The 13427-nt window shown below is 43.4% G+C and overlaps 1 protein-coding gene across 3 annotated transcripts in view; it reads right to left on the bottom strand.

The window, feature by feature from the left end:
• LOC139375943 (3',5'-cyclic-AMP phosphodiesterase 4C-like) overlaps positions 1 to 11740 on the bottom strand; it is a 90297-nt gene extending 78557 nt beyond the window's left edge. Inside the window, exon 1 of one of the 3 annotated variants that reach the window (XM_071117918.1) lies at positions 11195 to 11740. In XM_071117918.1, the coding sequence (XP_070974019.1) occupies positions 11195 to 11427 (233 nt within the window). In that variant the 5' untranslated portion in view covers positions 11428 to 11740. Of the gene's footprint in view, positions 1 to 3844; positions 4076 to 11194 lie in introns of those variants that run through there. The other 2 variants (XM_071117917.1, XM_071117919.1) reach the window with 2 other exon arrangements.
• Positions 11741 to 13427: the final 1687 nt, after the last annotated feature.

Below are 13427 nucleotides of genomic sequence, written 5' to 3'. Positions count from 1 at the left end.
TGCAGATCCTCTCAAGCTCTGTCAGGTTGGATGGAGAGCGTTGCTGCACAGCTATTTTCAAGTCTTTCCAGACATGTTCTATTGGGTTGAAGTCCGGGCTCTGGCTGGGCTACTTAAGGACATTCAGAGACTTGCCCCAAAGCCACTCCTGCGTTGTCTTGGCTGTGTGATTAGGGCCGTTGTCTTGTTTAGAATGTGAACCTTAGCCCCAGTCGGGGGTCCTGATCACTCTGAAGCAGGTTTTCATCAAGGATCTCTCTGTACTTTGCTCCGTTCATCTTTGCATCGATCCTGACTAGTCTCCCAGTCCCTGACGCTTTCTGAAAAATGGTGCCAAGTTTCCTCCAGAGGTGACGCTTGGCATTCAGGCAAAAGAGTTCAGTCTTGGCTTCATCAGACCAGATAATCTTGTTTCTCATGGTCTGGGAGTCTTTAGGTGACTTTAGGTAAACTCCAAGCGGGCTGTCATGTGCCTTTTACTGAGGAGTGACTTCGGTCTGGCCACTCTAACATAAAGGCCTGATTAGTGGAGTGCTGCAGAGATGGTTGTCCTTACGGAAGGTTCTCCCATTTCCACAGAGGAACTCTAGTGGTTTGTCAGAGTGACCATCAGGTTCTTGGTCACCGCCCTGACCAAGGCCCTTCCCATAATAAAATGTGGAGAAAGTAAGGAGTCTGAATACTTTCCGAAGGCACTGTACGGTGTAGTAAAGATGGGGAAGGGGGAGTCAAAGAGCAATAGGCCGGATTCTAACCCCTGCTGACTGGCATATATGTGCCGGGTTTAGCGGCTGTAACCGCTGGACAACACAGGCACTGAGGCCTCCAATAATGTATTGTGCCTGTTTCTTGCCATAAACATATAATAAAACAATTGATCTAAAAAAAAGTATTTTCCCTAACAAAGAATACATCTACCCCCTAAAAATACAAATATGTCAATTTTATTATAATTCACATAAGAATTCACACAAGACGCACTGTAGCCTTTACGTAGCCTACATAGGCTACTTAAACTGGAGTCTAAGGTACAATGTAGGTACGGTACTGCATTTTATACAAACACCGCTTCCAGCTGCCCTCTGGCGCCGATTCTAAATATTTCTTCAGATATTCAAATCCTCCTGCAGGATTATTTTGCTCCTGCAACGAAACGCGTCAAATGGAAGATCCGACATCTGTAAACTACAAAATGCACCAAGACAAAAACTAATAAATACCCCTCAACGAAACTAAAAAGTGGACCACAACCTAACTGCAAAGTGGACCACAGCCTAACTGCAAAGTGGACCACAGCCTAACTGCAAAGTGGACCACAACCTAACTGCAAAGTGGACCACAGCCTAACTGCAAAGTGGACCACAACCTATCTGCAAAGCGGACCACAGCCTAACTGCAAAGTGGACCACATTCTATCTGCAAAGCGGACCACAGCCTAACTGCAAAGTGGACCACAGCCTAACTGCAAAGTGGACCACAGCCTAACTGCAAAGTGGACCACAACCTAACTATAAAGTGGACCACAGCCTAACTGCAAAGTGGACCACAGCCTAACTGCAAAGTGGACCACAACCTAACTGCAAAGTGGACCACAACCTAACTGCAAAGTGGACCACAGCCTAACTGCAAAGTGGACCACAACCTAACTGCAAAGTGGACCACAGCCTAACTGCAAAGTGGACCACAACCTAACTGCAAAGTGGACCACAACCTAACTGCAAAGTGGACCACAACCTAACTATAAAGTGGACCACAACCTAACTGCAAAGTGGACCACAGCCTAACTGTAAAGTGGACCACAACCTAACTGCAAAGTGGACCACAACCTAACTGCAAAGTGGACCACAACCTGACTGCAAAGTGGACCACAGCCTAACTGCAAAGTGGACCACAGCCTAACTGCAAAGTGGACCACAACCTAACTGCAAAGTGGACCACAGCCTAACTGCAAAGTGGACCACAGCCTAACTGTAAAGTGGACCACAGCCTAACTGCAAAGTGGACCACAACCTAACTGCAAAGTGGACCACAGCCTAACTGTAAAGTGGACCACAGCCTAACTGCAAAGTGGACCACAACCTAACTGCAAAGTGGACCACAACCTAACTATAAAGTGGACCACAGCCTAACTGCAAAGTGGACCACAGCCTAACTGCAAAGTGGACCACAGCCTAACTGCAAAGCGGACCACAGCCTAACTGCAAAGTGGACCACAGCATAACTGCAAAGTGGATCACAACCTAACTGCAAAGTGGACCACAACCTAACTGCAAAGTGGACCACAACCTAACTGCAAAGTGGACCACAGCCTAACTGCAAAGCGGACCACAGCCTAACTGCAAAGTGGACCACAGCCTAACTGCAAAGTGGACCACAACCTAACTGCAAAGTGGACCACAACCTAACTGCAAAGTGGACCACAGCCTAACTGCAAAGCGGACCACAGCCTAACTGCAAAGTGGACCACAGCATAACTGCAAAGTGGATCACAACCTAACTGCAAAGTGGACCACAACCTAACTGCAAAGTGGACCACAACCTAACTGCAAAGTGGACCACAGCCTAACTGCAAAGCGGACCACAGCCTAACTGCAAAGTGGACCACAGCCTAACTGCAAAGTGGACCACAACCTAACTGCAAAGTGGACCACAACCTAACTGCAAAGTGGACCACAACCTAACTGCAAAGTGGACCACAGCCTAACTGCAAAGTGGACCACAGCCTAACTGCAAAGTGGACCACAGTCTAACTGCAAAGTGGACCACAGCCTAACTGCAAAGTGGACCACAACCTAACTGCAAAGCGGACCACAGCCTAACTGTAAAGTGGACCACAGCCTAACTGTAAAGTGGACCACAGCCTAACTGCAAAGTGGACCACAGTCTAACTGCAAAGTGGACCACAGCCTAACTGCAAAGTGGACCACAACCTAACTGCAAAGCGGACCACAGCCTAACTGTAAAGTGGACCACAGCCTAACTGTAAAGTGGACCACAGCCTAACTGCAAAGTGGACCACAGCCTAACTGCAAAGCAGACCACAACCAAATGACAAAACGCACCGCAACCAAATGACAAAACGCACTGCAACCAAATGACACAACACACTATGGACCTATCATATAGCACACTGCAGTGCCATCACAAAATGCCCCAGGACATAAAAAAGAAAACGCACAACACTCAAATACATCATAAAAACATTCAAAACTTTAGTTGCAAAAAGATATGATGATTTTGAGGAAAATCACATTCTTACAACATTATGAAACCCTTTTGTATAACCAACAACAGGTAGACAACACATAAACAAATCATTAGAAAGGCCATTGATTATAATTAATGATGTCTTTCTGGTTTAAGATGTTATAATTGATATTGTGAAGTGTATATGATCAACAACTCATAACTTTATAGAGCAGTGTTTCCCAAACTCGGTCCTCAGGACCACAGCCTAACTGCAAAGGTGCACGTTTCGTTTTTTCCCTGGCACTACACAGCTGATTCAAATGATCAAAGCTTAATAATGAGTTGGTTATTTGAATCAAATCAAATCAAATTTATTTATATAGCCCTTCGTACATCAGCTGATATCTCAAAGTGCTGTACAGAAACCCAGCCTAAAACCCCAAACAGCAAGCAATGCAGGTGTAGAAGCAGCTGTGTAGTCAGCTGTGTAGTGTTAGGGGGGAAAAAACCCTTGGGGTCCTGAGGACCGAGTTTGGGAAACACTAAAGCAGAGCATATGAAGTATAGAATGTAAACAGTAAAGACACATACTGTATAGTTGTGTCAGCATGTAACTCATCACAATAAACTGCTTACAGTACAGAACTGTACATACCCGATGCATGAGTGCCTTCGAGAGGAGGGGTTGCTATGGACAGCCTTCCTGGGGAAGCGAGAGTCTTTGTTCATCATTGTGGTGGCTATTTCACAGAGATGTAACAGCCTTCGGATGACAGGGGATGAACAGAATGGAATGCAACATCTCTGTGGACTAAGACTTCTCCAGCTTGTCTGAAATGACCATTCTTTCTAAGGTGAACGTCCAATGTTTCTTGGTACTGTTCGGTCACAAACTAAGCATGGTACACCTTGTGAGAACAATCAGTCCACAAAAGCAGAACAAAGTGAAATCTACTGCGTCTAGTAGAGACACAAGTAGGATGCATTCAAGTTCAGCGCTGTCAGTAACAGGTCTTCATGCTAACATTTGGGCTGGTGTGTGTTCGTACAATTCCAAAGAAGAAAAAAAGTTTTGTGATAAAGTAGTGGCCTTCATTGAAAAGCAGTGCAAAATCCAGAGATCAGAAAGTATGCCCGATTCAGCCGCTAAAGTTCTACAGCATCTGGTCCCTGCATTGGGGATATGTCCACGTGTTTGAAAAAACTGACAAAGTTCACCCAACTCTGTGTAAACTCACCTAAAAAGGCAAAGAGTGATGCCTGTTAGGAGCCCACCTCAGAAAGCATATCAGTTTACCAACTAGGAGACGGGGGCCAAGTCATACCAAATTAAATTGCGGCTCATATCAGCTGTCAGCGGAGATCTGGAGCTAATTCCTTGCTTGTTTTCTTTTCTGCTCACGAGCAAGGAGCCTTCCTCGAATTCCTAAATAGGAAACAGCGGACTTATCCTTCCCAATGATCGGAGGACTGACGGGGAAAAGAATCCTCCAAAAAGGGGCCAAACTTTTCTCTTTTTCCAAAAGCCTTAAAACGTGATACAGCGCAGTTCTAGAGCCTAGGAGTTGCTTCTTTCTTTGTTCAAATGAAGGCTCGAACCACTTTATCCCCAGTGGGGAAAAAAGAGAGAGAAGGGGAAAAATCTGGTTTTATAATCCCATCAGATGCTCCCTGGAGTGTGTAGTCTCCTCAACCGTCCATATCGGACTCTCCTCTCTTCTCTCCTGAGACTGCTGGGACTTAACACTGGCCTGGAGAGAAAAACAACAACACTAACTCCACAGAGAGAGAGAATAGAGAGAATAGAGAGAGAGAACAGAGAGAGAGAATAGAGAGAGAGGGTCATAAGATGAGAATTTGAAGCAGCCTGAATGGTACTGGGGGCTGGGTGGTACTGCTGAAGCCTACAGGGACTCAGCCAGTGAAGGGGGGAGGGCAGGAAGAGTGGGCTCTTGTCTATATCCAGATGCAGGGTTCCAGTGCAGTCCCCAGATGGTTGTCCTGCGAATAATAATGCCTCATCTGCTACCATATAGCTCCGCTACAGGACTGACCGGCTTCCAAACCAGGCAGCAACTCACCCCGGTCTGTAGCTCAATAAAACTGTGTGGTGTTAAAAATCCAATAGATAACGAGGGGGGGGGGGGGGGGGGGGGGGGGGGGGGGGGGGGGGGGGGGGGGGGGGGGGGGGGTCATGGACATGGAGTACTGTCTGAGCGATTAAATTAACACCTTCCCTAAAATGGGGTTTAGGGAAGGTTTAACCAAGCGTCCTTGGTTTGGCCAGTATGAACGGTGTTAGATGTGACCATAAGTTCATATGTGTTCATCTCTCCCCTCTTCATATGCCCTTCAATATGCCCTTGTTTGTGAGTCCTCAAGTTATTCATATTAAAACAGGCTAATATTGTTTATGCTCATGTATACTCTGCGGCGCAGTAAAATCATTTTCACATGAAACTAATATATCCTGCTGTTGGTTTGCAGCCAAGGACGCTATATACAAATAGTATGGAGGCTATATATACATGCTGTATCAAGAGCTTGAGGCTTTAAGGTTCTATCTGCAAAAAATATGATTCTGAGATAATTGGCTTGAATGGTGTATTCTTTTGAACTTATGAATTGGTTTATTTAGAGTACTATATTGGTAGAGAACAATGATTAGAAACAAGGATATGTCAATTACAACAACAACAAAAAATGAGAGTCACTAAGAACTGAAGTCATGGAAATACATCAAGCTAACAGTCCAAGCACAAGACAGAGACAAAAATATGCATCTACAGTAAGTAACATAGCAGCCTCTGGTGGAAATTAGAGGCATTACATTGTTTCATTTTCTGTCCAATTTCTAAAACAAGTGACGCTTTAGATCCATAACATGATTCAAAAATTGTCCCTTATGTTGTTCATAACCGCAACACGATGCACAGAAAAGCGCTACAAAACCTTGCACAACAGACCCAGAGCCTTGCTTTTTTATAAACAGACTAGTGGGCTAATGTTGTTTTCAAGACAAATGTCTGGTGACCAGGACCCAGAATGAAAACTTTACCCAAAAACAAAGGGTGACCTGAGCACAATCAGTGTGAAAAGGAGAAGGAGGTGGGTGTTGTCCCTGTGCCATGTCTGTTGAGGGTCATTCAGACGGTAAATCAATTGCAGGAGAGTACAATCACTTGGAGGCACTTGAGAGTGAACGTTACTTCCGATAACGTCGGATGGCACTTAACAAACTCAAGACTAGACAAGCGACAGCACTAAACATACAGTAGCATATGATTGAATTGTGTTGCTAATGAAACAAGCTCCAATACTATGAAAAAATAAGGTATCACTCATATACCTGACTCAGTCAAATAAATTGTTCTAGGATCGAGTGTTAGGTGCAGTATTTCCATTCATTGTTCAGAAAATATTATTTTTCTTACGGACTTATACCAAAGACGGAGGATACATGGAGATGTCTTACTCAGGCCGTTTACCATAATTTAAAAAAAGGTCACTTCCGGTCTGCTTAAAACGTTGGCTCTCCCATAGGTACCACTGCGATAGCAGCTGGGTCTGGTCTGCTTAGTTTATTGACTGTATATGAATCATAAAAAATGAGGGGAGTGGGATGTCTCGCTTCCTGTTCTGTCTCAGCTCACACAGGACTTTTATGAGGGGAAGTGCTTGTCAGTTCAGCCACTTTTCTAAGCCAATCAACATAACACACAATGACAACAAAACATTATATTACACTGAGAGGAACTACTGTGGTTTCCTCCAACATTTCCCTCAAACTGAAACATTTATCGTCTTTGACGGGAAAATAACATCTCCTTGCCTGATAAACGTAAGCTGCCTGTCTGTACTTGTTTTCCCAACAGACTCCCAGTTTGTTTAATTCCTCCCCTTTCCCAGCCATCCTGCTATAACTCAACTCCAACAGTTTGTTTCATTGTCGCTGTTAGGAGCACTGTACATTTTATAGGGGCTCAGGCCTTTTACAAGGCTCGGTCCCTTTCAAAATGGCCCCTCTTTCTAATATTTATAGTAGTTTTAAACATACCAATTTCCATGAAATGGATAGGTCTGACATAAACCAGAAAGATTGAGTGCTTTTCTTTGGTTTATATCACACAGACTCACATACAGCACCATTAGGAGTAACGTTTAAATGCCAGAGCAAAATGACCCCACCAATAAACGTTTATAGAGATGTATGAACCTGTAAACACTTTTTGGCTTATTGGAAAAGTATTTTCAAATGCCTTGCACCAATGGCTTGTTTTTCAAGGTTCCTGAAACTAACTTGCTTACAATGATTCAGAGGCACCTCTTAACAGTCCTATGTTTTCACGTCTCTTCATTTAAGTGTGTGTGTGTGTGTGTGTGTGTGTGTGTGTGTGTGTGTGTGTGTGTGTGTGTGTGTGTGTGTGTGTGTGTGTGTGTGTGTGTGTGTGTGTGTGTGTGTGTGTGTGTGTGTGTGTGTGTGTGTGTGTAGTGTTGTGAGTGCATCTGATTTTCCACACAATTTTCCACAACTGGTCATTCCCCTAAAGTGCACTTTGCACAAGCAAAACATGTTGTATAAACTGGAAACACCGAACCCCACCAGACAGACAGTGTCACAAACACAGAAGAAAAAACACAGGGTGTGTTTGCTGTCTGAAAAAACTCTACCCCCAGACAAAATATTTGTTTTGCTCCCAGGCAATTAAGGTTAAGTGCTCTTTCATCAGCCCTCCTGCTCCTGCTCCGTCTCCACAAACACAGTAAATATTTGATTTGCGTCAATATCATGGGTTATGACTAGTGGTAGTGACTAGTGGGTCAAGGATCTGACCCTTTTTTTCAATTTTCCCCTAAAAGGACATACCCAAATCTAACTGCCTGTAGCTCAGGTAATGAAGCAAGGATACGCACATTCCTGATACCATTTGAAAGGAAACACTTTGAAGTTTGTGGAAATATTAAATTAATGTAGGAGAATATAACACATTAGATCTGGTAAAAGATAATACAAAGAAAAAAAACAGCTTTTTTGTATTTTTTTGTACCATCATCTTTGAAATGCAAGAGAAAGTCCGTAATGTATTATTCCAGCCCAGGCGCAATTTAGATTTTGGCCATTAGATGGATGTATTGTATGTGCAAAGTTTTAGACTGATCCAATGAAGTATTGCATTTCTGTTCAAAATGTTGTATCAAGACTGCCCAAATGTGCCTAATTGGTTTATTAATACATTTTCAAGTGCAATCCCCTCAAACAACAGCATGGTATTCTTTCACTGTAATATCTACTGTTAATTGGTCAGTACAGTTAGATTAACAAGAATTTAAGCTTTCTGCCAATATCAGATATGTCTATGTCCTTGGAAATGTTCTTGTTACTTAGAACCTCATGCTAACCACATTAGCCTACGTTAGCTCAAACCTGTGTGGCTCAGTTGGTTGAGCAAGGCGCTTACAATGCCAGGATTGTGGATTCGATTCACATGGGGGGCCAGTACAATATTTTTTTTATGAAACATGTTTGTTCTGACTACTGAAAGTTGGTATGGATAAGACTACCATTCAATAATCCTACCATTCAACTAATACTACCATTCAACTACCAGAGCAGAAAAGCTGATGAACGCAAAACAAAAAGCCATCTAGCCAAGAAACACCTATGTATCTGACAATCCATAGGAATATGCAGATACTAGACTCAACATCAAATAGAGTCTAAAACTTAGACCTAACCAGGTATTACAAGTGTGTCATCAGGGAACCCATGTTCAGACTGTATACTGTAATTTCAAATAAAACTCTGCAGTCTGACAATTGTAACAAATCTTCAGTAAATTTGTATTGTATGTTGTAAACTTTATGCACATTTACGTAAATATATTTTTCTCCTCAGCAGAACACCTACCTAGTAAGCATTTGGCAGACCTTGGGAGTAGGACTTCATAAACACCTCATCTAATTATTCTTGTTAGTCCACAAGAAAAACAAAGACGTATGGAGAATAAAAAAGGAATGAGATGCAATGTTTAAGTTGGTTTTAACAGTGGTCAAGTAGGCTACTGTGGCTATTTGATCATAATGCAGGCCTACCAGAGTGACATACCATTCAAACAATGGAGAAAATGTATCCCATAACATATTAAGATGGAAATAGCTGTTCTATTGTTCAGCCTACATTAGCAGCTGATGTGTGGTGTTCAATGTAGGCCTAGAACCTGTTCATCCACTTGTCCTTCAGACACGGTGGCAGAAAATGTATTTATTTTTTTTTAAATGTTTTATTTGACCTCTTTTTCTCCCCAATTTCGTGGTGTCCAATTGTTGTAGTAGCTACTATCTTGTGTCATTGCTACAACTCCCGTACGGGCTCGGCAGAGACGAAGGTTGAATGTCATGCGTCCTCTGATACACAACCCAACCAGCCGTACTGCTTCTTAACACAGCGCATCCAACCCGGAAGCCACCGCACCAATGTGTCGGAGGCTACACCGTGCACCTGGCAACCTTGGTTAGTGCGCACTGCGCCCGGCCCGCCACAGGAGTCGCTGGTGCGCGATGAGACAAGGAGATCCCTACCGACCAATCCCTCCCTGACCCGGGCGAGGCTAGGCCAATTGTGCGTCGCCCCACGGACCTCCCGGTCGCAGCCGGTTACGACAGAGCCTGGGCGCGAACCCAGCTGGGCTGCAGTACAGCGCCCTTAACCACTTGTTGTGTTGTTTGATGCAAGAAACCACTTTACAAAATAAAATGCGTAATTATTCCCACATCATTATTACAGAGAATCAGACCAATTATGCTTCCCTCTGCCTATTGGCTACTTAGCTTATTCAAGCCTGTCTCAAAATACAACACTGCCCCTTTTAAGACAAAAAAAACAGCTCTTTACCTGAATTTCTTTTCAAAGATGTCTAGAAATGCACACTTTTTGTTTTTTTGTGCAATCACTCCCCCACTGCTGACTACAAATGATCTATAACTGGGCTAATAACTCAATAACTAGCAAACGATATGAACAAATGTACAAATGTGCACAAGTCACTAAATGTAGCTCTCGCTTCGATCTTAAAACAAGAGCATCTAATCACGACCGCTCATGCTGTAAACACAGTCCAGTAAAAACAGTCCAGTACAAAGTGAATGGCTTGATCCATATACGGCAATGGTCTATTTGAATATAGGCCTACTAAAGCTCTGGTTATGGCACACAGGTCTGTGTAAAGTACGGCCTTAGTCGTAACCTACTCTGATGTGTTCTGCCTACACCAAAATCTCTTGACATCTTTAGTTTTGCATACTAAATCTTGCATAGCTCGTTCTGTTTCGGTATATAGCATTGAAAGTGGCTAATAGTGCGTTGATTCGATCACAATTCCCACAGTAAAGGGAAACGTTGATAGTGTTAACTAACGGGGAAAACTCAAGATAGTTGAGTGAAATTCAATCTCGTATTTTTTTGCGCATGCTGATATTTCTTCTGCGTGGCAGTTTCGGGAAGCTCAACATGCAGCTTAGAGGGAACACTGATGAGATGTATTTACTTTTTAAAGGGAACACAGCTTTTATACATCTCCTCTGTAATATTCAATATTAATCTGTTATTACAACAACTCTACTGTACAGAGAGAAGGACTTTGTAAAACCATTTTAAGAATCCGTTTGTTTTTCTTCAAATTAACTGTTGCTACGTGGAAAACAACACAACAGAGAAAGGAGGCTTCATATGAGTTAGACCACCTGATGCCAGCCGATAGAAGAGATTCTGCTCCTCTACAACAAAGGCATCTATTCAAGCACACCACAAGCCAGTAAAAGTTATGGTTAGTCGCCGTATATAAAACCCTCACTCTGCTGACTTAACTTCAAATCACCTTTAAAAAGGCCCCGAAAACCTTTTTTCTACTAGCTTTGAAAGTTTGCCCTCTAAACATTACAGGGTAAGTCATGCAGCCCTAAGGGACCCCGAGACTGGAAAAGACATAGAACACAGTAAGGTCTCTACCTGGGAGTGTAGGCCAAAGTGTAGCGCCTCTGTAGACTGATGCTCCGGTTCATCAGCAGCTTCCTGAAGAGCATCGGGGAGTTTCGGGGTGACCCACAGGGGGAGTCGCGTGGGGAGATTTTAGGGGATATGCCTGGCGACATGGCCTTGAGTTGGATGACCGGAAGCCTGCTGACCAGCTGCTCCTCAGAGTGCTCTTCGGACCACTCCTCCTCAGAGCATGCTTCGCTCATGTCATCAGTTGCTTGGTCCTGGTTCCCGCTGTCCCTTTAACCTGGCTTGGCTACACTCTCCTGGTGACTCTGATCAACCTTGAAGCTTTACCGGTCCTATCCTCCTCTCACAAAACTGACTGGTCAGGTCAGCATGGAGGTCAGTATACCTGGACTTATCAATCCATTAGTCAGGGATACAACTAATACTGACTCTAGTGGGTGCTCTCGAAAGTGCTCTGAGAGAACGTGAAAAAGCTAGACAGCTCTCTATCTGACCATGTCCGTTATTTCCAAACAGCCCTGTCTCTCTCCAAAGGTCATAGTCGTGGTTAATGGACTAAAATATTATTACAGTGCAATCCCTTCCCCTGCCTGCCCAGGCTTTTGTTTACATAACTGCTAGGCCTTCCCTCCCTTCCGTCTAAATATGGACGCCTGATTTAAAGTGAGCAAGAGGCATGACAGATCTGCCCCATCCCCCTCCTCTCACCAGAGCCTAGTACTGGTCCACTTCAAACTATGCTCTATAATAACTTCCTCTCTCAAGTCCTCAGAGTATAAACATTAAACCTGCTCAACTTAGCAGTACTCCGGTCTAAGTCCCAGTCCTATTGTTTGTGACGTCCAAAAAATTTACTTCAAGAAGTCCGTTTGCCTTTCACATGCTCACAAGTCTACCAGGAAAAGTCACATGAAGGACCCCGACTATAAAAAACCAGGGTAGATAAAGTTATAAAGAGCATGGACTCTGTCACGATGGTTCTCTATCTGTGGCTGGGGGGCTCACTTCCTTGGGCGGCTTTGTTTATCAGGAGAATAAAAGAAAAGGTTTTCCTGCAATCTTACGACTTGCAGCTGAGCACCGGGCTCCCCAGAATAACCTAGGAGTCGGAACATTTGACGCAGGAGAAACCTATGACAGCCAGCCTGGTAGAGGCTAAGACAGTGTTACCTTTTAAAAAGGCCTCTTCTGGTTCTCTCCCAACTGTCAAATAGAGTGTCCTTATTAAAGAACACCAATCATTAACAATGGGATGGTGGTGAGAAGAACAACTTTCAAACAACCACAAACAACCACCTCAGGGTAAATGTCTGAACGAATTCTCTTGTTCCAAAGTAAGAGTAACATTTCAAAGCATCCTTCGACAGATCACTAAGGTTTGTTTTAATAAAATATTAAATACAGCTCAATTGAAATGCTTTTGTTGCATTAAAAGGCCTTGTTTTTCAACTGAAGTTTATTTTGCTTTATATATTTTTGCTCTAGAAAGAAAGCAGTGTTTCATAAATGCCTCCCCGTGAGAACAAGCATGAGGGCGATGATTGGAGATATTAGCAGTTAGGTCAACATAAAGGCTATAAAATAGCCACAACACATCTATTCAAGAGTACACTCTTTAAACACACTTCTAAATGTTTGACATTCACAGGATTGATAACATTATGTTTGGAGTCCAATGAACTGTATCGAACTGTATTCTGTAATAGTTTGAGAGTGTATTGGCTACCAACCCAGTCACATATGGTCACAATGAGAAGCGTTTAAAGACCATGAGCCACTGTTGTCAATGCTACCTCCTATTGCAATACGACCTGGCACCCCCTATCGGCTTGTTGTTCCATTACCCAGCCCTTTCATTCTACGAATTTTACATTGTGTTCCAAAATAATGCAACAAGATTTGATTCAAACCACAGCAGACAGGAATAGACAATTCATGTGGCAAAACAAAAAAGTACAATTGTTGGTGGAAAAACAGATCTTCCTACCCTTCTCACATGCTTGGCTGATAACAAGGAGATAAAACTGACCATGAAACAGGAATGTCTTCATTCCTCTTCTCTTCAAAAAACAACAACAACAACCACAGAGCACAGAGGGGGAAGATGTTAGCACAATGTCACTGCTGGTCCAATCAGAAGGCTCCTGAACCAGGAAGTAACCCCCCCCCCCCCCCCACCCCCACACACACACACACACACACGCACACACACACACACACACACAGAGACACACAC

Source organism: Oncorhynchus clarkii, chromosome 20 (assembly GCF_045791955.1).
Source record: "Oncorhynchus clarkii lewisi isolate Uvic-CL-2024 chromosome 20, UVic_Ocla_1.0, whole genome shotgun sequence".
In the NCBI taxonomy this organism is placed as follows: Eukaryota; Metazoa; Chordata; class Actinopteri; order Salmoniformes; family Salmonidae; genus Oncorhynchus; species Oncorhynchus clarkii.
This window is presented reverse-complemented; position numbering and strand designations above follow the sequence as displayed.